The 25949-nt window shown below is 30.4% G+C and overlaps 5 protein-coding genes across 7 annotated transcripts; 3 read left to right on the top strand and 2 right to left on the bottom strand.

Annotated features, from left to right (window-relative positions):
* Positions 1-4065: 4065 nt before the first annotated feature.
* LOC105283412 (pheromone-processing carboxypeptidase KEX1) lies at positions 4066-6525 on the bottom strand. The gene is made up of 4 exons (XM_026975553.1): positions 6446-6525; positions 5193-5363; positions 4834-5124; positions 4066-4152 (listed from the first exon to the last, which is right to left on the bottom strand). Exons 2-4 carry the CDS (start codon positions 5325-5327, stop codon positions 4147-4149), a joined length of 432 nt encoding a protein of 143 aa, XP_026831354.1. The 5' UTR covers positions 5328-5363; positions 6446-6525; the 3' UTR covers positions 4066-4146.
* Positions 5810-10851, top strand: LOC105286978 (pheromone-processing carboxypeptidase KEX1). Of its 2 annotated transcripts, none has more exons than XM_026975551.1 (4): positions 5810-5889; positions 6972-7142; positions 7211-7501; positions 8327-10851. In XM_026975551.1, the coding sequence occupies exons 2-4, from the start codon at positions 7008-7010 to the stop codon at positions 9983-9985; spliced, it is 2085 nt and encodes a 694-aa protein (XP_026831352.1). In that variant the 5' UTR covers positions 5810-5889; positions 6972-7007; the 3' UTR covers positions 9986-10851. The 2 variants fall into 2 exon arrangements, with proteins under 2 accessions (XP_026831352.1, XP_026831353.1); XM_026975552.1 differs by lacking the exon at positions 5810-5889 and having other exon boundaries at positions 6995-7142; positions 8327-8419; positions 8784-8891.
* A 1156-nt stretch (positions 10852-12007) lies between these two features.
* LOC109611251 lies at positions 12008-13777 on the top strand. Its single transcript, XM_020033014.2, has 4 exons — positions 12008-12286; positions 12359-12635; positions 12699-12886; positions 12964-13777. Exons 2-4 carry the CDS (start codon positions 12371-12373, stop codon positions 13180-13182), a joined length of 672 nt encoding a protein of 223 aa, XP_019888573.1. The 5' UTR covers positions 12008-12286; positions 12359-12370; the 3' UTR covers positions 13183-13777.
* A 354-nt stretch (positions 13778-14131) lies between these two features.
* On the bottom strand, positions 14132-15554 carry LOC105283410 (putative nuclease HARBI1). The gene is made up of 5 exons (XM_020033015.2): positions 15315-15554; positions 15118-15220; positions 14933-15032; positions 14303-14861; positions 14132-14228 (listed from the first exon to the last, which is right to left on the bottom strand). Exons 3-5 carry the CDS (start codon positions 14964-14966, stop codon positions 14219-14221), a joined length of 603 nt encoding a protein of 200 aa, XP_019888574.1. The 5' UTR covers positions 14967-15032; positions 15118-15220; positions 15315-15554; the 3' UTR covers positions 14132-14218.
* Positions 15555-15789: 235 nt separating this feature from the next.
* On the top strand, positions 15790-16655 carry LOC105283408. Of its 2 annotated transcripts, none has more exons than XM_011346136.3 (2): positions 15790-16088; positions 16490-16655. In XM_011346136.3, exons 1-2 carry the CDS (start codon positions 15935-15937, stop codon positions 16558-16560), a joined length of 225 nt encoding a protein of 74 aa, XP_011344438.1. In that variant the 5' UTR covers positions 15790-15934; the 3' UTR covers positions 16561-16655. The 2 variants fall into 2 exon arrangements, with proteins under 2 accessions (XP_011344438.1, XP_026831252.1); XM_026975451.1 differs by lacking the exon at positions 16490-16655 and adding an exon at positions 16220-16365.
* Positions 16656-25949: the final 9294 nt, after the last annotated feature.

Below are 25949 nucleotides of genomic sequence, written 5' to 3'. Positions count from 1 at the left end.
ATATTAATAATCATGTTTTCAACTTTGTAAATTTTTTGATCTTTGCATGATTTGCCATATTCTGTAATATGTATTATGTATTATATATATTAGATTTAATGATATTTAAAAAGATTTTACATTCCTTATCTTATTCCAATGCTATTCTCTACTGAATACTCTTCTACGAGAGGATTGCTGAAAAAAAGGTAACGTGCTTCACGTGCACGGACGACAATGTTGTAATACACTTGTATACCAAACAGTATTTAACGTATAATGCTATTGGTACATTGAAGCTAATGTCGATGTACTTTAACCGGAGTCTGTCGAGTGGCCCTAAGGCGAGAGAAATCTGAGAGGGAGGCCGCGTTTTCTTGTAACCATATTACAATCCCGTGTACAGGGCGCAAACTGATCCTCTTAGAAGCCGGCGGAAGCTACATGCCCAGATAGCACACTTTCGGTGGCCATGTGGTTAAAACGATCGGTTGGTTCATGTCCATGTAGATCCATAATTGTGATCTTCAAAAATACGAATATTGTGGAGATATTTATTAATGTTGTTTATTATTAGCGCGTCTCTTTTTTCATTTTGTATATATTACTTTTTCAAAAAAAAAGTAAAAAGCGCCAAGTATGCACGTGGTATTGCTCCGAAAAAACCAATTGTGGTAGTTTCTTTATTTAAAAAAATATATAAACCAAGTAATATGTTATTCTTTATTTCTCATTAATGATCTTTCCATCCACGATAGTAGATTCTAATTAGTCTTTAAATTTATTTTTTATACGTATTTTCAAAAATGTATGAAATCCTCAATTGCGTCAATTGCAAAGAGGATGTATTACCTCGAAAATTAATTATTGTACAATAAAAAAAAAACCACACGTGGTGTATTTACCCAATACAAAGAGAAATAATGATATATATTGTCTTGGAAAATTGTTATACAACTACTTTCAAAAATATAAACTTTGAGTTGATTAAATAATAATTATAATGCAAATACTTGGCGCTTGCTGACCTGTCAGCGTCATAGCATCTCGTCTGCGCTCTTAATACACGCCTACTAAGCTCAAGCGTTTGTTTACATATAAATTCATATAAAAAGGAAGTTTAACAATTTTCACGCGTTTTATACTAACGCTGAAGAGAGAAAGAGAGATTTCTGTCATACTCGGTCTAGCGCGCCAAGTATTTTGATTAAATATTATTTAATCAAAGTTTGTATTTGGTTTTTTAAGTTACTATTACTTGGTTTAATATTTTTTTTATTAAAAGAAACTACACTTACTTTTTTCGAGCAGTTACCCGTACGAAAAAATGGCTGCAGAAAATTTTTGCATAAAACTGCGGAATTCTGCAGATGTCTCTGTAGAAATCCTGCAGAGTTTTTATGCAAGCATTTCGCTTACAAGTATGTTCTGCAGAAAAATTGCAAGATAGTGCAATATTTTTGCAGTAATTCTGCATGAAATCTTTCACTATTATCAGATAAAATGTCTATACATTATTAGATAGTCAATTCTAACAAGTAGTTTTACCGTAAATAGATATTTATTATATGGTAGTACATTTATTAGTATGTAGTAAATATAAATACTAAAAAATACAGAATTATTAATCTGTGGAACAATGAACAATTATGTGTACACAGCTGAACCAACCATGCCATTACAGTTGCATTGCCAGTTAGGTTAGGAGGTTATCGAGCGGCAATCATTCTTAGGCGGATTGCTCAGACCGTTATTCTTGGCTTTTAGCAAGCAGACTTTAAATGGGTCTATTTTTTCTTTCTTTTTAATAAGAAAAACAGACGTATTAAAGTTCATTTTCTTAGAGCCGAAATACAAGTGCAATACGGACCTCAGTCTGTTTCGACTGTGTTACCAAGTGGAAAATGCAAGAACATGTCTTTTATATGGCATCACACATTCTTAGGATTGATTATTTTACAGCAAACAATAGTTGATGTTTCTTTCGCAATAATGAAAATACTGGAGATATATTCTTCCATTTCTGCAAAGTCATAATCTTCAATAGTTTTTTCCAAACCATGTATTTAATATCTTGTGAAATAAACATTTATCTTATGAGACCTGGATTATTAATAGCATGCTTTCTCAGTCAAATACAACTATTGTTTCTTATTATTAATCGCTTTAACCGCATGAATGAAAAAGAACGTTTCTTACTAAAGCAATCTGCATATTTTTTTACTATTATCATCAATCTTTCTTCCAATACTACTCTATAACACTTTTTTCTACCATGAAACTTAATATTTCTTCGGTTTTTCCAAATTCTCAAGTGATCTGCAGTATTCAAGTTACAGTGTTTGTATTTTTGCATTCGTTTGCAATAAGTTTAAAAAGTCATTTTGGCTCTTTGACTGCAATTTCATGTCAAAAATACGCAAGAGGTTTCTGAATGTATTGTAATCCTCTGATACAACTTGCATATTTGTTCGGTATAACATTGGGTCCCAATGAAAATGTTGATTATACCCCATTGTAATGTCTCGAAAAGCGAAATGCCACCAGGCCCAAATAGCACCATATTTTTTACAAAATACATGGGGATGTGAAAGTAATCATGTACGTTATATCTTCATAAATCTTTTTCCATATAATTTTTTCAATTTGTATAACATTGAGTTAGTGCTCTTTTTTCTAACCCAAATTCGACGTCAGTAATGTTGCTTCAAAAAAATACTTTAAACTGAAGACAAATTTAAAAACCATTGCTTATTAAATTTGTTGTCGATTAAACCATTTAAACAGGTAAAAATAGATAAAGTATGAAGTATTCCATCATTCGCTTTATATTTGTTATTATATTGATGAGTTTCTTGTTATTGTCCACTTTTGAGGCTTCATGCGGCAAGCAATCTATTGTCGAATTCCGTTGATGTGAGCCAAGATACACTTTTCTCTCTTGTTTTACTGTGAAACCATTCAGTACCAAATAATTTTCCTACTCCAATGATACATGCGTGCATGTACTCTGGAGGATACGAATGAATAATATTTAAGTTAGGAAAAAGAGCCATTATAGAAGGACCTTTCACACCTTTTTATAACTTTCCTCCTCTCTACAGCCAGTCTTACAAGTTTTTCATGACATTACTTGTTCGTAACCTTACACTCTTGTAGTAGCAATAAACACGAGCAAACCCCTTTCCCACCGAAATATGTTTACCTTTTTGAAAACAATAAGAACAACCGAAAAGACCATTGTATTGCTTAACATTTTGGATTAAAGGTCTTGCTACAGAATCAACAGAACATAAAATAGCATACACTTTTATGTTTATTGGTTCTCGATGATGCAATGTCGTACTGTTAAAACCGTTTACATACAAGTCTAACAATTCTTTAGCGAATGGTGCAAAAATACATTCATATTTGGTTTTGTATTGCCATAAAATAAGCCACATAATATGATGTTATTTCTTCGAATTCTGTAAGGCAATTCGTTATGCAAACTTGTAATGGCCACATGCTTAATTTAGATGATTTACATAAACTTACACCATCAGTATTCCACATCAGTGTTATATCATTAATTCCTATAACATTTTGTTCTTTTAACTGTTTATAAACACTGCTGTTAACTATGTCACTTTCATTATCAGTAATTGTGCCGAAATATAAATAAGCTTTACTGTTAACAAAGTTCATAAGCTGTTCCTTTAGCGGAATATAAATAAAGTAATGTCCAATCTGTTTTAAGTTTGATTTCTGATAAAAAATTTGACAATATTCACAAATCGAAGTATTATTTTCGAAATTTAAAATTACAGAACATGAAGAACAGAAATAATATTCTATATTTGTTTGATACGAAAATGACTGTAAAAATTTATATTTTGATTTAAATACAGCATGAGGAAGAACAGCGTTTATCAAAAGTAACTGATTTTCCAAACCTACATCTGAAATATTATTCCTCAAACAATACGCGATGATCAGCAATTCAGTCTCTTTCCTTGAAATTTCACTTCCTTCGTATAAAGATGGTTTCCCTACGAAATATAAACACATTTTAGAAATACAGAAATAATAATTATGATTTCAGAAAAATAAAAATAACTACCCATGTAGGTCAATTGTCCGCAAGTTTTACATTATCGCTTCTTACTAAACAATCGTATTTGAAATTTATCCCTTCCATCATTTGAGTTGAAGATATTAAAAAAAAATAAAAGTTTTGGACTTTAATAACATATAGAAGTTTCAATTTTTTTGATTGTTTACTTATATTATAAATTTGCGTGAAAGAATGCAGCACTTAACTCATTATCTATGTATTTTTACGAGTTATTTTTTAAATTTCTGCATTTTTAGGATATTATTTAAATGTAAATCAGAAAAATCGATTGTGACATTTCTAAATATTGAAGAAGAATGTGCATTTTGTGGCATATTAAAATGCACACTAAATACCAACGTTTCAAGTGCTCGTTGAGAGAATTAAAAAACATTTTTTTAACTCTAATATATATATATATATTTATTATATATTTATATATATTTATGTATATTTTATAAAAACTCATTTCATATTAAATCAATATAGAACTAATATTTTAAACTTATTTGAAAAATAATTAAGCTACTGGGTCACAGTATCCACAGCTATACAGTAAAAATATAGAATTTATTAAAAATAGCTGTAGTACATGGAAGAATATTTCAATCATTGAACTTACTGATCTTAAATCATTCTAGAAATTGTTTTTATGGTAATATGGACTGATAAATGTCATCAAGTTAAAAAAAAGTATGAATGAGAGAACGATATAATAGCGAACCAATTTAACTACATTTCAATGCTAAAATCATTACCTCATCTTCCAATTTCATTTCGTTCTCATTATTTTCTGAATCTTCATATGAAGTAGCGTGATAAAATCCATCATCTTCATCAGTATCATCAAATATGGACCTTTCGTCTTCAGATTCAGTACAATCCTCAGTTTCATCTTGGCTGACTTCCTCTTCATTTGACTCATAAAATATATCTTCTTCCAAGCACGATTCATCACTATTTTGTACATTACTCTTATTATCATTATCAAAATTTTCCTTCTCTCTTTTTGATAAACTGTCTTTTAAATTTTCTTCATGAAGTTCTTTCTGTAAAATAAATATTTTGAATAAAATACACTATGTAATGAAATTGCCAAAAAATATTACAAACTTACTTCTTCAATCTCTTGAGCTGTTCTTTTTTTTGCTGCTGAACGATATCGTAATGTTGATTCTGGAATACTTAAGGAATCATCTCTTAAGTAACATCTGTCTGGACCTCTTTTTGTTGGTAGATTATTTTCGTTCATTTTCGCATACACTTGACTATTTGTACACTTATTGTACTATAACGATAAGTGCACAATAATAATATTCCAATTCGATCGGTTATTTCCTTCTTGATAGGTTTTCACAGAGCCCAAGCAGCGAAGAAACAAATCTTTGCTCGCTGATACCACGTAAGAAGAAAAACTATTCAGAAAACACGAGCACGAAACAAACGTACGTGCAATGATCGACAGCTATTCGATGGACACCTTCCGCGGGGCAAGGTGAACGTAAAGTATAGCCAATCAGAGACGCTGTTCGCTGATGGCGCCATGCCGTAAGCTATATTCAACTGTTGTCCTTGCCACGTGAATACAGAGATGCCAGATTGCTACCAGGCCATACGGAATCTTGCATATCTGCGTAGAAGAAGCTTGGAAACGAATTATTACCGATACATGTGTTGTATTCAGTGTGTATCAGTGTACTTGTGTAAAATAGAATAGAAATTGCTACGTTTTAACAATACTTAGACTTTTTATAAACAATTTCGTGAATTTTAAAGCATACTGCGTCACACGCAATATCCGTACAAAAGTAACGGTAAGTAATAAAATCTTTTATGATAAACTGAATTTATTAATCTCTGATTTTATGTAACCTAACCTTGTTTTATATAACAAAGAATTTGTTTAATAAATGTGTTATTATAATAGTTTTAAGTTTTCTATCAACAGTTGTATACATATTCATATACAGGGTGTTTCTCAAAGGTCTGGTCAAACTTTAACCACAGGTGTTACGTATCAAAACAAAGCAAAATGTCCATATAAACATGGGTCCGGAAATGCTCTCCTTCTGAGATAACACAAGATAAAGTCACTTCATAGGCTTCTTTGGCTCAATTACTGTAGTAATGTTTTTTTTTTGTTTCGTCGCGGAGAAAACCTGCGCCAGGTTCGATCCCGGCCTTGGGACCGATTGCAACCACCGTGTGTCCATTTCCTATATGAATATGTATACAACTGTTGATAGAAAACTTAAAACTATTATAATAACACATTTATTAAACAAATTCTTTGTTATATAAAACAAGGTTAGGTTACATAAAATCAGAGATTAATAAATTCAGTTTATCATAAAAGATTTTATTACTTACCGTTACTTTTGTACGGATATTGCGTGTGACGCAGTATGCTTTAAAATTCACGAAATTGTTTATAAAAAGTCTAAGTATTGTTAAAACGTAGCAATTTCTATTCTATTTTACACAAGTACACTGATACACACTGAATACAACACATGTATCGGTAATAATTCGTTTCCAAGCTTCTTCTACGCAGATATGCAAGATTCCGTATGGCCTGGTAGCAATCTGGCATCTCTGTATTCACGTGGCAAGGACAACAGTTGAATATAGCTTACGGCATGGCGCCATCAGCGAACAGCGTCTCTGATTGGCTATACTTTACGTTCACCTTGCCCCGCGGAAGGTGTCCATCGAATAGCTGTCGATCATTGCACGTACGTTTGTTTCGTGCTCGTGTTTTCTGAATAGTTTTTCTTCTTACGTGGTATCAGCGAGCAAAGATTTGTTTCTTCGCTGCTTGGGCTCTGTGAAAACCTATCAAGAAGGAAATAACCGATCGAATTGGAATATTATTATTGTGCACTTATCGTTATAGTACAATAAGTGTACAAATAGTCAAGTGTATGCGAAAATGAACGAAAATAATCTACCAACAAAAAGAGGTCCAGACAGATGTTACTTAAGAGATGATTCCTTAAGTATTCCAGAATCAACATTACGATATCGTTCAGCAGCAAAAAAAAGAACAGCTCAAGAGATTGAAGAAGTAAGTTTGTAATATTTTTTGGCAATTTCATTACATAGTGTATTTTATTCAAAATATTTATTTTACAGAAAGAACTTCATGAAGAAAATTTAAAAGACAGTTTATCAAAAAGAGAGAAGGAAAATTTTGATAATGATAATAAGAGTAATGTACAAAATAGTGATGAATCGTGCTTGGAAGAAGATATATTTTATGAGTCAAATGAAGAGGAAGTCAGCCAAGATGAAACTGAGGATTGTACTGAATCTGAAGACGAAAGGTCCATATTTGATGATACTGATGAAGATGATGGATTTTATCACGCTACTTCATATGAAGATTCAGAAAATAATGAGAACGAAATGAAATTGGAAGATGAGGTAATGATTTTAGCATTGAAATGTAGTTAAATTGGTTCGCTATTATATCGTTCTCTCATTCATACTTTTTTTTAACTTGATGACATTTATCAGTCCATATTACCATAAAAACAATTTCTAGAATGATTTAAGATCAGTAAGTTCAATGATTGAAATATTCTTCCATGTACTACAGCTATTTTTAATAAATTCTATATTTTTACTGTATAGCTGTGGATACTGTGACCCAGTAGCTTAATTATTTTTCAAATAAGTTTAAAATATTAGTTCTATATTGATTTAATATGAAATGAGTTTTTATAAAATATACATAAATATATATAAATATATAATAAATATATATATATATATATTAGAGTTAAAAAAATGTTTTTTAATTCTCTCAACGAGCACTTGAAACGTTGGTATTTAGTGTGCATTTTAATATGCCACAAAATGCACATTCTTCTTCAATATTTAGAAATGTCACAATCGATTTTTCTGATTTACATTTAAATAATATCCTAAAAATGCAGAAATTTAAAAAATAACTCGTAAAAATACATAGATAATGAGTTAAGTGCTGCATTCTTTCACGCAAATTTATAATATAAGTAAACAATCAAAAAAATTGAAACTTCTATATGTTATTAAAGTCCAAAACTTTTATTTTTTTTTAATATCTTCAACTCAAATGATGGAAGGGATAAATTTCAAATACGATTGTTTAGTAAGAAGCGATAATGTAAAACTTGCGGACAATTGACCTACATGGGTAGTTATTTTTATTTTTCTGAAATCATAATTATTATTTCTGTATTTCTAAAATGTGTTTATATTTCGTAGGGAAACCCATCTTTATACGAAGGAAGTGAAATTTCAAGGAAAGAGACTGAATTGCTGATCATCGCGTATTGTTTGAGGAATAATATTTCAGATGTAGGTTTGGAAAATCAGTTACTTTTGATAAACGCTGTTCTTCCTCATGCTGTATTTAAATCAAAATATAAATTTTTACAGTCATTTTCGTATCAAACAAATATAGAATATTATTTCTGTTCTTCATGTTCTGTAATTTTAAATTTCGAAAATAATACTTCGATTTGTGAATATTGTCAAATTTTTTATCAGAAATCAAACTTAAAACAGATTGGACATTACTTTATTTATATTCCGCTAAAGGAACAGCTTATGAACTTTGTTAACAGTAAAGCTTATTTATATTTCGGCACAATTACTGATAATGAAAGTGACATAGTTAACAGCAGTGTTTATAAACAGTTAAAAGAACAAAATGTTATAGGAATTAATGATATAACACTGATGTGGAATACTGATGGTGTAAGTTTATGTAAATCATCTAAATTAAGCATGTGGCCATTACAAGTTTGCATAAACGAATTGCCTTACAGAATTCGAAGAAATAACATCATATTATGTGGCTTATTTTATGGCAATACAAAACCAAATATGAATGTATTTCTTGCACCATTCGCTAAAGAATTGTTAGACTTGTATGTAAACGGTTTTAACAGTACGACATTGCATCATCGAGAACCAATAAACATAAAAGTGTATGCTATTTTATGTTCTGTTGATTCTGTAGCAAGACCTTTAATCCAAAATGTTAAGCAATACAATGGTCTTTTCGGTTGTTCTTATTGTTTTCAAAAAGGTAAACATATTTCGGTGGGAAAGGGGTTTGCTCGTGTTTATTGCTACTACAAGAGTGTAAGGTTACGAACAAGTAATGGTCATGAAAAACTTGTAAGACTGGCTGTAGAGAGGAGGAAAGTTATAAAAGGTGTGAAAGGTCCTTCTATAATGGCTCTTTTTCCTAACTTAAATATTATTCATTCGTATCCTCCAGAGTACATGCACGCATGTATCATTGGAGTAGGAAAATTATTTGGTACTGAATGGTTTCACAGTAAAAACAAGAGAGAAAAGTGGTATCTTGGCTCACAATCAACGGAATTCGACAATAGATTGCTTGCCATGAAGCCTCCATGTGAAATAACAAGAACACCTCAATCAATAATAAATAACAAATATAAAGCGAATGATTGGAAATACTTCATACTTTACTATTCTTTACCATGTTTAAATGGTTTAATCGACAACAAATATTATAAGCACTGGTTTTTATTTGTCTTCAGTTTAAGTATTTTTTTGAAAGCAAGCATTACTGACGTCGAATTTTGGTTAGCAAAAAGAGCACTAACTCAATTCGTTATACAAATTGAAAAATTATATGGAAAAAGATTTATGAAATATAACGTACATGGATTACTTCACATCCCCATGTTTGTAAAAAATTATGGTGCTATTTGGGCCTGGTCGGCATTCCCTTTCGAACATTACAATGGGATAATCAAACAATTTTTTCATGGGACCCAATGTATACCGGAACAAATATGCAAGTTGTATCAGAGATTACAATACATTAAGAAAACCTCTTGCGTATTTTTGACAATGAAAATTGCAGTCAAAGAGCAAAAATGACTTTTTTAAAACTTATGCACGAATGCAAAATACAAAACTGTATTGAATATGCAGATCACTTGAGAATTTTTGGAAAACCGAAGAATATTAAGTTATCAGTGGTAGAAAAAAGTGTTATAGAGTCAGTATTGGAAGAAACGATTGATGATAATAGTAAAAAATATTGCAGATTTATTTATAAGAACGTTCTTTTTCATTCATGCGGTTATAAGCGATTAACTAAAAGAAACAATAGTTGTATTTTGACTGAGAATAGCATGCTATTAATAATCACAGGTCTCATAAAGATACAATGTTTTATTTCACAAGATATTAAATACATGGTTTTGGGAAAAAAACTATTGAAGATTATGAACTTTGCAGAAATGGAAGATATATCTCCAGTACATTTTCATTTATTGCGAAAGAAACATCAACTATTGTTTGCTGTAAAATATCATCAATCCTAAGAAAATGTGTGATGGTTCCATATAAAAAAGACATGTTTTGCATTTTTCCACTTGGTAACACAGTCGAAACAGACTGAGGTCCGATTGCACCTATGTTATTTCGGCTCTAACAATAAGTGAAACTTTAATACGTCTGTTTTTTTATTTAAAAAGAAAGATAAAAATAGACACATATTAAAGTCTGCTTGCTAAAAGCCAAGATAACGTTGATGCAATCCGGCCTAAGAATTGATTGTCCCTCGATAAACCTCCCTAACCTAACTGCCAGATGCAACTGTAATGGCAGGTTGTTCCACTGTGTACACATAATTGTTCATTGTTCACAGATTATAAATTCTGTATTTTTTAGTATTTATTATTTACTACTAATACTATAAATGTACTACTCATCTAATAAATATTACTAATACGGTAAAACTACTTTGTTAGAATTACCTATCTAATAATGTATAGACATTTATCTGATTATAGTGAAAGATTTCTGCAGAATTACCTGCAAAAATATTTGCAACATCTGCAGATTTTTCTGCAGAACATACTTGTAAGCGAAATGCTTGCATAAAAACCTGCAGGAATTTCTACAGAGACATCTGCAGAAATTCCTGCAGTTTTTTATGCAAAAATTTCTGCAGCTTTTTTTCGTACGGGTATATGCTCGAAAAAACCAATGTGGTAGTTTCTTTAATTAAAAAAATATTAAACCAAGTAATATGTAACTTTCAAAAAATATAAAACTTTGATTAAATAATATTTAATGCAAAATACTTGGCGCCGCTAGACCGAGTATGACAAGAAATCTCTCTTTCTCTCTTTCAGCGTTTAGTATTAAACGCGTGAAATTTGTTAAACTTCTTTTTATATGAATTTTATATGTAAACAAACGGCTTGAGCTTTAGTAGGCGTGTATTAAGGAGCGCAGACGAGATGCTAGGCGCTGACGAGGTCTAGCAGCGCCAAGTATTTTGCATTAAATATTATTTAATCAATCAAAGTTTTATATTTTTTGAAAGTAGTTGTATAACAAATTTTCAAGACAATATATACATATTTTCTCTTTGTAATTGGTAAGATACTACCACTTGGTTTTTTTTTTAAATTGTACAATAATTAATTTTCGAGGTAATACATCCTCTTTGCAATTGACGCAATTTGAGGATTTCATACATTTTTTTGAAAAATACTATAAAATAATAATATTTAAAGACAATTAGAACTACTATCGTTTGGATTGGAATAGGATCATTGAATGAGAATATAAAGAATATACATATTACTTGGTTTAATATTTTTTTAATTAAAGAAACTACCACATTGGTTTTTTCGAGCATATACCACGTGCATACTTGGCGCCTTTTTTACTTTTTTTTTGAAAAAGTAATATATACTAAAATGAAAAAAGATCACGCGCTAATAATAATACAACATTAATAAATATTCCACAATATTTCGTACTTTTGAGATCCACAATTATGGATCTATCATGGACATGAACCAACCGATCGTTTTACCACATGGCACCGAAAGTGGATCTGGCATGTAGTTCCGCCGGCTCTAAGATGGATCCAGTTTGCGCCACTGTACGGGATTGTAATATGGTTACAAGAAAAACGGCGGCCTGGCCCCTCTCAGATTTCTCTCTGGCCTTAGGGCCACTTCGACCAGACTCCGGTTAAAGTAATCGACGATTAACTTTCAATGTTACCAATAGCATTTCTATACCGTTAAATACTGTTGGTAATACAAGTGTATTACCAACATCTGTCGTCCGTGCACGTGAGCACGTTTAACCTTTCTTTTCAGATCCTCTCGTAGAAGATCGTATTCAGTAGAGAATAGCATTGAATAAGATAAGGTATATGTAAAATCTATTTTAAATATCAATTAAATCATTAAATATATATAATACATAATACATAATTTACAGAATATTGGCAAAATGCAAAGATCAAAAAATTTTACAAATGTTGAAAAACATGACTTATTAAATATAATTTTTTTATATCGTCATGTCATTGAAAATAAAGAGACTGATAACATAACTAATTTACAAAAATATGAGGCATGGACTAACATTACAATAGAATATAATAAAAATAAAACAACTATACGATCAGAAAAAAATTTACGTTTGTGTTGGGATAACATAAAGAAAGATACACGAAAATACTATGCAACACTTAAATGTGAAAGTTATAAAACAGGTAAGTTTGTTATTAAAGCTATAACTAACATTTTAATTTGATAAATTTTTATTGCATTTGTAGGTGGAGGTGTAATAACTTTAGAAAAAAATAATTTGTTCGAACGAGCCAGAGAAATTATAGGTGAAGTAACAGTACATGGATTAATAAATCCTTTCGATTCTGATTTCGGCAAAGAAAATATCAGTAACAGTACTGTTAATAATATGTTACAAGAAGATAATGAAAATGATCTAACACAGATATTTTCAGTAAGTTATCAATAAATAAAATTATTTCTTAAATTTGTAAAGTTTTATATTCTAAACTTTATATTTTGAATTTTTAGTATCTAATTGAAAATAAAGAAATTAGTGACCGGAAATCTTGGGATACTAAAAAATTAAAAATACAAAAAAGTTTTCCACTACAGATTCAAGACACACCGACGACGTCAAACAGTATGAACTCGAACAAAATGAAACTCAAAAACAATAATATTGAAACATTAAATGAGGCTAAAACTGAATTAATACACAGAAAGAAAAATTTTTGCTACCGTAGCTAATCATGATTTGCTAAAAATTGTTTGCTGCCGTAGCTATAAAATTCTAAACTACAGCAAAATGTTTGCTCTTGCAGCTAATGAATTAGGAACCTTATCTAATAAAATAGGTATCACAGCTAAAATTTAGCTGTCCATATGTTACGACTGAATTTAGTTACCAAACGCAGTTTTTAGCTATGGCAGCTACTTTTTTCTTTCCGTGTACATTTATTGCAAACGAATGAAAAAGATAAAAATAATTATGAAATCGATTTACTAAAAGCTAAGCTTGAAAAAGAAAAATTGAAAATAGAATTATTGAAAATATAGAAAAAGAAAAAGCATTGAAAAAAATAATTGAAGAAGAAAAGATGAATATAACTCTTACAAGGTAATTTAAAAAAGGATTTCAAAAAAGTTTTTCCTATATTAATATTATCTAGTTATTTAAATTCAAACTTTTGCAATAATAATGTTAATTTTTATTTGAGTTTATTAACCTTTATTTTATTTATTCAAGTGGACGTTATTAGTATTTAAGTTTCTAAAGAAATGTGATAAATTTCACAAAATATAAATATATTTTTAATTTTATTTTATTTCAAATAAGTAATTATGTTAAAAATATATTAAAGAAAAATTAGCAATTAGTCTATAATAATGATTTCAATGAAAATGTTTTCAATAAGATTGTTTTTTATAATTTGTATTTACGTTTAACTTTTATTTAATAAGACTGTTAATTTTCAACTAGTATTTCAACTGTGATATCTGATAAAAAGATGTGATTTACGTGATTTCATATAAAACATGTATTTAGTAATTAAATTACTCTGTTATTTAAACTTATTTTAAAAAACATTGCGTTAAAATTGTTATGTTACAAGAAAGAAGAATGTTCGTATATGATTATATATTATTTATTTATTACAAAATACATAGAAAAATATAAACATTATTTCCTTTAAAATGTGCATTTGTTTGTATTTCCTTTTTTTTCATTTTCATTGTTTATGGTACGTTCGTACTGTATATATTCAAATATATTTTTTGTGTTTTAACATAATCTGTAAGTATTGAAATATGTTAGTTATCAAATTATGTCATATGTTATAATTACTTTTCATAAAATTTTACTTACCTTTCAAAATAGTCTAAAATAAGACATTGTCGTTTATCAATGATGTTCCTATTATCCAAATTTACATTCTGTGTAATAATATTATCATATATTGCACAAATTTCGGGATTAACAAAGTTATTTTCTTGCTGGACGATTTTATGTAATATAGCTGTTGCAATGATAACAGGAAGCAACTTTTGAGGAGGATGAAAACGCGATCCAATAGATAAAACTGGAAATCGTCTTTTCCAAATCCCAAAACATCTTTCAATTTTTGAGCGTGTTCGAATTTGGGCTTCATTGTAGAGATGTTCTGCTGGTGTTGTGAGATTTTGTACTGGTGTCATTAAGTATGGTAAATTCGGATACCCAGAATCTCCGAGAAGTAAACCATCATCAAATCTATTTGCCTCAAATAAACTCTTAATTCTTGAATGGTTAAATATAGTTGAATCATGTGTAGAACCTGGCCAACGAGCTACTATGTCAATGATTTCCAACCTTGCATTAATAACTTCTTGTATATTTAACGAAAAATATCCTTTTCTATTGCGAAACAATTCACTGTCTTCTCCACCTAAGAATAAAAAGTAATAAAAAAGTATGTTTTAATGATAAGAATATGTTTTAGAGATTAATTTGTCTTACCATATGATTGAACTCTGATATGAGTACAATCCATGCAACTAATAACACGAATAAATCTGGCCGTTTGAAAAAAATTCCTGTTGGCTTAGACGAATTTCTTCTGGAGATGCAGGAAGTTTTATGAATTCATCTCCTAATGCAGCAATAACAGGAGATACTCGATGAATTATGCTATGTGCACTTACTTCGCTAATCCCACAAAAATCTCCAATTGTTTCCAAAAACGATCCGGTTGCATAAAATCTTATAGCAACTATTAATTAGATTGCAGGTGGAATGGCATTATTACTGTTAAAATATAAATTTTAAATTTAAAACATAAATTTCAAGCAATTGTACTGTATATATTTTTATATATTATACAGAATATTTTCATACATACCGATTAGTGTTATGTTGTATTCTATCTTGAATTCTTTCCAATAACATCATAAAACTATGTCTCGATATTATAAATCTTTTTTTGAAATCTATTTCGTCAAAAATTTCCAAGTAATTTATACGTGGTCTAATCAATCGTGGTCTTCGTTCATTTTTTCGGAGATATTCATATTCATAATCGTCAAATACAATATTAATAATTCTATCCATGTTCCTTTACACTTGTTCGACAATTTTTTATTTAGGTTATAGAAAAGAACAAGACATCTTTTTCTCTCTTTCTAATACGAATGCGTTACATTTGTCATGTTGGCAACTCTGTTGGCAGAGTTAAATCGACGATTAAATTAACCGGAGTCTGGTCGAAGTGGCCCTAAGTATATATACGTCATTGGGAATCTTCATGAAAGTACGTTCCCACATGTCGTAGTCCAACGCCTGATTCACGTTCATGCTCCACGCCCTGTGAGAACCCGGCATTATGCTCTTGGCAATTCTTAACCTATAAAGTGTCGCATTTCTGCGAATCTGTAGAACATAAACAGAGTTTAATGATATATGCAAAGTCTACTTCGCTCAAGTTGTGTGTAAACGTATTAAAATATATCAAATGTATGCACAATGAATAGTATTGTCAACAACAGGAATCGCGACTGTTTTGAATGCAGATTGTTGAGTGGTGGTGGTCTTTTCGCTGCTGGTTTATATGTCTATCATCATTCCAAGCAATATCATAATCAAATAGGAAAAGCAACAATGTATTCGATTGCTTCTGGTTTGTTTAAGCAACTATGATATTGTATCATTATCTCTGTATATAATAGTATATATTAAAAAATAATATATTTTTCAAAAAATTAGTTTGTTAGATGTGCAAATCAATTAATTTTTTTTCTTTTCTTGAAGATCCCTTCTTGAGCCCTTATTTACTTTCTCTTTTTCGAAAGGAGATTCACCAGTTATTCGATAAATGAAGAAAAGTATTACAAAATGATGATGAATATTTCGAAGAGTGACATGTTTTTTTTTCTAATAAATTTCTTCAACAACAAGACTGAATTAATTTGCTCACTTAATAGGAAAATATTAATATTAATTATATTTAATGTTTTATATTTATTATATTTGCATATATGTTATATTTAATATATACATGTTTAATAATTATATTTTCAGTATTAGTACTTCTTGGTACAACAAGGATTTTGGACTTACCGCCGTTCCGAAATAAATTTAAGGACAGTTGAGAAGAGAATTATTTAAATAAATAAATATCTGTAATCTATGAATAATAAACTCGATTTAATGTACATTGTATACATGTACATATAATGATTTTTTCTAATGCGTATTTCTTATTTATTATATAATTTATCTATATTTTTTCATGCAAGGAGGAACTGTTTTTTCAAGCAACGCGGTAGCGTCGCGATGCCAAAAAGATTCAACAAAGTCCGAACGCTCTAACCGATGACAGTCACTGCATAAACGTCGAGCGTTACCAATAAGTAACTTATGTGGAATTTCATGTCACACAAACTTTCGACTAAATATCTCAGGAACTACAGCCGTTATCAAAAATCTTACAGTACTTTTATGATATAATGTGGATGTGCAAGCTTTCGATTGCGACTAGGTTGTAAAAGATTGGTGCAGTCAATCTTTAGATTTCGAGATATATTTCCGCGATTGTACTTTCAGTTTTCATCTTCCAGTTTCAGTTTCAATCACACACATGCGTATCTTCGCACATACACAAAGCGGTTTTGTTCCCTAAGGTGCGTTCATACATAGAAGCAATTCAGTTTGGGCAATTCCGTTTATAGAAGCAATCCAATGTGTAATTTGTAAAAAAATGTGAAGTTAACATCGATGAAATAGTAACGCAATTAAATACTGATCAAAAACGAATCTTTGATAGAATTACTGGTATATCTGATGATAATAATAAAATTCTTAGACTTTATGTAAGCGGTGAATGAAGATGGTAAAAAGAGATAATTAGATGTTTAATTTAATCAATATATTGGAAAAGAAAAGCAATGCTTGAAAAGCGGTAAGGAACTGCATCAACCGATAGTAACTTTTAATATTGATGGACTTACTATTCATAAATTATTTCAATTACCAGTAGAACATGGCCGTAATGCCAAATATAAACAACTTTCTGATATAATTAATACATCCTTTTATTATTGACCAAACTGGCTAAACAATTAATGATCATACAACGTTTCGACCAATGTTTTTGATCCTTTTCACGTGTGAATAACTCTTATATTATATTATCTTATCTTATAGCGTCACAAGTCATTTTCTAGAAATAAATATATAAATTCTTATGAATGAGTTCAATTAAAAAGAAAGACACATTTGCGATTCTTCCTAAAGCGAAACTTCAATAATTATCACTCACGGTTATCTTTCACGTATGAGTTAGAGAAAAACAATACTTTAAATTTTTTAAATACGACAATACACAGAGAAAATGGAATACTTTCAACTAATTGGTATCGGAAACCGACCTTTTCCGGTCGTTATATTAATTTTTTCTCGAATCGCTCTCTCAAATATAAAATTAACACTATTGTGAATTTAGTTGACCATGCTATTTTATTGTCAAGCGTGTATTTCCACAATGCAAATATTAAAATAGTAGAAGATATATTGCTTAATAATTGTTTCCCATTAAGTCTAATTAAAACAATAATTGGAAAGCGTGTTAAAGCACTTAATACACGTGTCAATGGCAACGCGGAGACTTTCCGTGAGAGAGATAAAAAACAATTCATCACTATACCTTACTGTAAGCCTTATAGTGACGAGATTTGTCGTATTATGCGTGAGAATAATTTTGAGATTTTATATACAATACCGAAAAAACTTGACTGTCTGATACGCAAAGGTAAAGATAGACTGGAACATTGCAAGCAGACCAACTTAGTGTATCGTATTAACTGTAATGATTGTAACGCAATGTATATAGGACAAACTAAAAGACGGCTTGAAACTAGAATTGGTGAGCATAGACGCAACATTAATGGAAGTTCGAATAACTATTCCGTAGTGACTGAACATCGTCTTTCTGGCAATCATGATTTTGATTGGTCAAATCCGATCGTGTTGCACAAAGAAAAGCACTGGCGTAAGAGACAAATTGCGGAAATGTTTTTTATAAAAATGTTTGACAACACAATTAATTTACAGAATGATACTAAAAATTTGAACTCCGTATATGACAGTCTTATCTAACATTGACAATGTTTTTCACCCTTGACTTGTATTTATTGATGTTTACTTCGTGTTTGCGGACTTGCTAGTGTGACATTTCTGGTTGTTTGATCTAGACGTGCTTTGTAACACGTCCTCTCTCCTAGGATGTTCATATTGTAAAGTCCAGTTCTTATGTTATTGTGAGTAAATTTGCGTGAATTTTTGTATTGTTTAACATCTACTATATTTATCTACATCTATATACATCTATTATTTTTAGTTTGTAACATCGTCACTTGATAAGGACCACAACCCGCATGGTCGAAACGTAGTTTGTGAATAAAGAAGTTTCTTGCCAGTTTGGTCGCTTCATTTCTAATTCGTTCTATTTATACCCTGGCGCATAGAAGAATTTTGTTTGGATAAAAAGAAAGTACCCAGCAAACACAGAATATAACTATTATATATCTCAGAAGTAACATGTAATATAACAGTTGTTATAGATTATTAATGTTGAGGCTACATAATTTCCTTTTATAACTGTAATATTACTTTGTTTTAAAACTTTATTATAACTGTGTTATTTACTGGTTATAATAACTCGAAAAAACCAATGTGGTAGTTTCTTTAATTAAAAAAATATTAAACCAAGTAATATGTATATTCTTTATATTCTCATTCAATGATCCTATTCCAATCCAAACGATAGTAGTTCTAATTGTCTTTAAATATTATTATTTTATAGTATTTTTCAAAAAAATGTATGAAATCCTCAAATTGCGTCAATTGCAAAGAGGATGTATTACCTCGAAAATTAATTATTGTACAACAATTTAAAAAAAAACCAAGTGGTAGTATCTTACCCATTACAAAGAGAAAATATGTAAATATTGTCTTGAAAATTTGTTATACAACTACTTTCAAAAAATATAAAACTTTGATTGATTAAATAATATTTAATGCAAAATACTTGGCGCTGCTAGACCTCGCCAGCGCCTAGCATCTCGTCTGCGCTCCTTAATACACGCCTACTAAAGCTCAAGCCGTTTGTTTACATATAAAATTCATATAAAAAGAAGTTTAACAAATTTCACGCGTTTAATACTAAACGCTGAAAGAGAGAAAGAGAGATTTCTTGTCATATTCCGGTCTAGCGGCGCCAAGTATTTTGCATTAAATATTATTTAATCAATCAAAGTTTTATATTTTTTAAAAGTTACATATTACTTGGTTTAATATTTTTTTAATTAAAGAAACTACCACATTGGTTTTTTCGAGCATATACCACGCGCATACTTGGCACCTTTTTTTACTTTTTTTGAAAAAAGTAATTTTATCGAGATATCATGCATTTTTGTAGTTATCAAGAGACACAGTAGTGTCTCACGCCAAGTATACGCGCAGCGAGACCGACCGTGTACTGTTACGCGAAGCGACGCTTTCGCAGATACTCAGATTATTAGATCTCAATAACGCAGGTTTTCTCCGCAACGAAACAAAAAAAAACGTTACTACAGTAATTGAGCCAAAGAAGCCTATGAAGTGACTTTATCTTGTGTTATCTCAGAAGGGGAGCATTTCCGGATCCATGTTTATATGGACATTGTGCTTTGTTTTGATACGTAGCATCTGTGGTTAAAGTTTGACCAGACCTTTTAGAAACACCCTGTATATTACAGCTGCAAAATATAAATGTTATTTCCTATTTCCATTTTTTATCTGTAGATTTTGTACCAACAGATTATCGTTCAAACAAGCTTTCTATTAAGTAATACTTGCTTCTTACAGCTTGTACGGTTTTTCTGTTTAATCAACTAAAAGTTTTAATGACTTAATTAATGAATTTTCTTCATAGAATGTTTCATGACATTTAATGTTTCAGACAAAATGACAGACATAAACAGACTTGTAGACATCAAAAATAGTGAATGCATACTTGTTGAGTCTGTGAACGAGAGAAATACCATTCAGACAGGATTTCTATCTTGACTTCAAGAGAGTGATGCTAACAATGTTAAAAATATAATAAAAACTCATGAAGAAGTTAAGTATAGAATAAGTGTAATTAACTACATTTGTACATTTCGGCAAGTTGTGTAAATTAGAGTCTAAGCTAAATTATTGTAATGTTTAGATTATTTAACTACTAAGAGAATTTTTTATTCGGTTTAGCAGCGCCAAGTATTTTCAAAAAACACATTTGTATTGACATATTTATATATGTATATGTATTAAAATATTTATTCGTATCAATTCAAATATCTTATGAATGTACTTAAGATGGTCTTAAATAAGAATCAACAATGAATATCGGCCAAAGAGTAATAATAAAAAGTAATAGATTTTCTGGTTTGCATAAATACCCATTGTAGTTGGCGCAATTTGTTGATATCATTAGTTGTGTAGAGTTCTTTTTTGAAAGAACTTCGAGCACGTATACTTGGCGCTTTTTTGTACCTTTTTTGAAAAAGGTAATTTTGTTGTGATTTCACACATTTTGTAGTGTGAAGTATTCTTTTTTATACTATATGAGGATTTGCATAACACGAAACATTATTTGTATTTTGTAAACCATGTAAACCCCAAGCAATATTTTGCGTGATATTTGAGTTTGACAATTCTCTTGAAGCAATTACTTTTGACAATGCCCATGGAACATCTTTCACTTTGCGATAGCGTTCTTTTGTAACAATAATTTACAATGAGATTTTAAGGTATAAAACTTAAAATTTAGGCTCGATTGCACCTTTGTGTTTTTATAAAGGGCACATAAAAAAGAGACGAAGAGTGAATTAAGAGTGAATATTCTCAATTATAAGATTTATAATAAATATTCTAAATATTTTACTATTTTAATTTTTTAATTATATCGATATCTTAACAAATGGCAAAGTTAGCAATTTTTTATTTAAACAAATGTTAATAACTTTTAAAAGTTCAACTACAAACGAAACAACTAGAAACGATTTTGAAAAAGACAGCGCAAGCGGATTCGCGATATCTTAACAAACGGCAAAGTTAGCTATTTTTTATTTCAACAAATGGTAATAACTGTTAAAAGTTCAACTACAAACGAAACAACTAGAAACGATTCTGAAAATGATAGCGCAAGCGGATTCGCGATATCTTAACAAACGGTAAAGGTAGTTATTTTTCATTTAAACAAATGTTAATTAATACCTTTTGAACAGTTCAACTACAAACAAAACGAAATTACAAACGATTGTCAAAAAGTCAGCGCAATCAGATTCTCGATATCTCAACACACAGATATACCGACAGCATGAGATCGGCGTTGCTGCCACCTATCGGAGCAAAACTGTACTGTACAAACGACGATGACGACAATAATAATAAATATTTGGCGCGAGACACTATCGTGTCTCTTGATGATGACGTTTCTTAATCGAAAATTTACCAATTTCAGACTTTACATCGCAATATCTCCGCTCATAGGGCACGTAGGAGAAAAATGAAAACACTTTTATTACATAATTCGACCGCAAGCTATCCATTGAGCCTACTTAGAAGTTGATCGAATCAGCCGTTACTGAGATCCGATAATCTAAGCGTCTCTGAAAACGTTGCGTCGCGTAATAGTACACAGTCGGTCTCGCTGCGCGTATACTTGGCGCGAGACACTACCGTGTCTCTTGATTCTGTAGAATATATACATTAATTGATTCATTCCAACTATTTATATCATGTTATTGCATTTAGATATACTTTTTTAAAGCAGCTTTAAGAGTGCACCAGTGCAATGTATTGTAACAAGCGGTCAAATGTGCTAATAGACATAGTAGTATCCCAGACAGCACACATGTCCAAAATCGGGACTTAAAACGTCTTTTCGCCGTCTTTTCGACGTCTTTTAGACACTATATCTTAAAGACGTCGAAAAAACATCGAAAAGACGTTTTATGTCCCGATTTTAGACATGTGTGCTGTCTGGGATGCTTCTTTGCACTTTGTTACTAATATACTAATATTTGCTAATAGAGATATAAACTTCATATCCTTATATCTTGAGAACTATTTTCAATTAAATATATAAATAGTTTTTATTTTTAGAGTGGACAGACATGAGGGCTCGACAGGTAAGCATGAAGCGTATAGGGACCCCTTCAACATCGAAAGAAAATCGAAAATTATTCAAAAGGAAAGATATTGACTCTGATACAGGAAACTCTGATACAGATTGTCCGATAAGACCAAAACGTTCAAAATGTAGTGCATATATTGCAACAAAGAACATTTTTAATTCAATAATTCCCTCAACAAAGACTGAAAGTGCAAAGGTAAGTTTATCAGACACATCCCACAGCAGAGTCGATCCTGAAATATTTCAGAAAGTTTGCTTTAAGAATGATGCTATGTTAAAACGAGAATTACAAAAATTTTGTAGCAATGTTATTGCAAGGTAGAAATATTTGTTTTCGGCAAATAAAGTTTAACGACCCTGGTAGAAATTTCGTGCATTTTTTTAGCAGTTATTGAACAGTTTTGTTACATTCTGCCCAGTAATTGACGAGTAAAACTGTTGGGATCCCGATCAAGATGTAACGTTTTTCCTACAGTTACTGGCCACAAAAGATGCACAAAATCTGAACTCATTTCCTGAACAAAAACTAGACAAAGTGCTTTGCAGAAATGTTTTTGTACATGTTGGAAGTGTCGGTAATACTCTACGTCTTAATATTTTTAATAATTTATCACTATGCGAATGAGGTATTCTGCATGAAATAATCCACTCTTTTAATTGTACGATTTCATCCTGTTCAATGTCCAAATTATTATGACAGTTTTCATTGTTATCAGAATCTGACGTGTTCTCGTCACAATACAATTCTTCATTATTAATATCAGAATCTGATGTATTCTCGTCACAATACAATTCTGTATTATTAATATGCAACTCATTTATTGTTTGCTTACTTTCTTTAACCTTAGTTGTCAGTTCTGCCATAACAAAACTCTATCTAGTTTTTGTCCATTTCCTACACAGTATTGATACAATTTATGAGAATACAGTAATACTAGACAGTAACTGCTTGGGTGTCTAGAAAAACTGCACAGATTTCTACCAGGGGAAGACTGAACAACATTAAAATTTCAAAAATATTTGTACATTAAAATTATTCTATCGAAAATAGACATTTTTATTTTGTACGGGCAACGACCTTTATAAAATGCTTCTAGATTGAAGCATTACTGTCTAGAACACCAACAGACTTCTTCAACATTTTCTGAAATTAGCGTTATTAATTTACTTTACTATTAGGTTAACTTTAACAATGAAGATTATTCAAAGAATAATACAGAAGATGAAAGTGAAAGTGAAAGTGAAAAATTAGAAGATTTAAAGGAAAGCATAATAACTTTAGAATTAAAAACAGCAAGAAAAGAAATAGAAGATTTCAAAGCTGAAGTACAAAAGAGGGAAAGAGAAATAAATAAATTAAACTTAGATTATGAGAAGTTAAAACAAGAATTTACAAAAAGTATGGAAAGACAGTGCAAAAAAGATAGAAGAATATCAAAAGAATAAAGAAAAGATTGTAGAACTTGAACAAGATCTAATGAAAAGTAAGGCGGAAGTTAATAGATATACATCAGTACTTGTTTCAACTTACAAAGGTAAAATTATAAAGTTTTGTGATTTAAAAACAAAGAAATGATTTCAAAATACGGTATTTTCATTTTCTTTTACAAAATAAAAAGTTTGACAAAATTATAAATAAATTTATATAATTCATTCAACACAAAAAAGAAAGAACAGAAAACAAAATACCTTGTATGTTAATACCTAATATTAATATAACAGCATAAATGAAAATATTCTAGCATATTGTACGTTGATAAATGATTATTATTTACAGACTGAATGAAATGCACTGAACTAATAACGAGAAATATAAATGATTTACAAATACAATTAGGTTCTAATTCTACAACAAAACTTAAAGATATAACTAACAATCCCGAAAAGTATAATACAGTAAGTTATTTATATACTTTTACAAATGATATAAAAGATATCTTTACGTCAAAAACGTAAAAATCGAAATTATCTTTTTGTACAATCACTCAGACATTTTTGGTAGGCATTAACATTTAAAAAACCTATTAATAATTATTTGTGTTGTTAAAGTTATTTTTACTTTTGCAAAAAGTGGAAATTTTTTCTAATGTGAGGAAACATGATCAGTCTTTTTAAAGTAACAAAGGATTGTAACTTGTTTTATTTAAGTTATTTAGTACTTGACACACATATCTTTAAAATCATATTTTAGTGTACACTGAGGTGCATAAATGACTTCCTTTTTCGGTGTAGATAGGTGTAGATAAGCGAAGCATACATTCGACCACGCAGATGGCGCGTTTATCTACACCATTTACACCGAAAAAGGAAGTCATTTATGCACCTCAGTGTACGAAGGAAGTCATTTATGCACCTCAGTGTACGAAGAAAAATTAACATTCCCTTTCGAACATTATAATGGGATAATCAAACAATTTTTCATGGGACCCAATGTATACCGGAACAAATATGCAAGTTGTATCAGAGATTACAATACATTAAGAAAACCTCTTGCGTATTTTTGACAATGAAAATTGCAGTCAAAGAGCGAAAATGATGTTTTTAAAACTTATGCACGAATGCAAAATACAAAACTGTATTGAATATGCAGATCACTTGAGAATTTTTGGAAAACCGAAGAATATTAAGTTATCAGTGGTAGAAAAAAGTGTTATAGAGTCAGTATTGGAAGAAACGATTGATGATAATAGTAAAAAATATTGCAAATTTATTTATAAGAACGTTCTTTTTCATTCTTATCAATAGACACGGTAGTGTCTCGCGCCAAGTATACGCGCAGCGAGACCGCACCGTGACTCTTTTACGCGAAGCGACGCTTTCGTAGACACTCGGATTATTAGATCTCAATAACCGCTGAACGGATCAACTTCTAAGTAGGCCAATGGATAGCTTGGGGTCGAATTATATAATAAAAGTGTTTTTATTTTTCTTGTACGTGCCCTACGAGCAGAGATATGGCGATGCAAAGTCTGAAATTGGAAAACTTCATTTAAGAAACGTCGTCGTCGTCGTCGTCGTCGTCGTCGTCGTCGTCGTCGTCGTTTGTACAGTTCGTTCTTTTTCGTCGAGATGGCAGCAGCTCCGTTTATACCGACCGGCGGAGATGCTGTTGGTATATCCTTATACAATACAGGTCTTATTTCAATATTTTTACTATATAGTGTATCTCACTCTATCGTATTTTTATTATACAGGGTGTCGACTTTTGATTATAATATATAGGGTGTTCGATTTTAATTGATCAACCCGAAAAACTTGTAGTTATGATTCTAAAAACATTTGACGCGATAATTTAAACTTTATTTATTCCGCAGATTAATT

Source organism: Ooceraea biroi, chromosome 2, assembly GCF_003672135.1.
Source record: "Ooceraea biroi isolate clonal line C1 chromosome 2, Obir_v5.4, whole genome shotgun sequence".
NCBI classification, from domain to species: domain Eukaryota; kingdom Metazoa; phylum Arthropoda; class Insecta; order Hymenoptera; family Formicidae; genus Ooceraea; species Ooceraea biroi.
The sequence above is the reverse complement of the archived record's forward strand: the minus strand, read 5'-3'. Positions and strand labels throughout refer to the sequence as shown.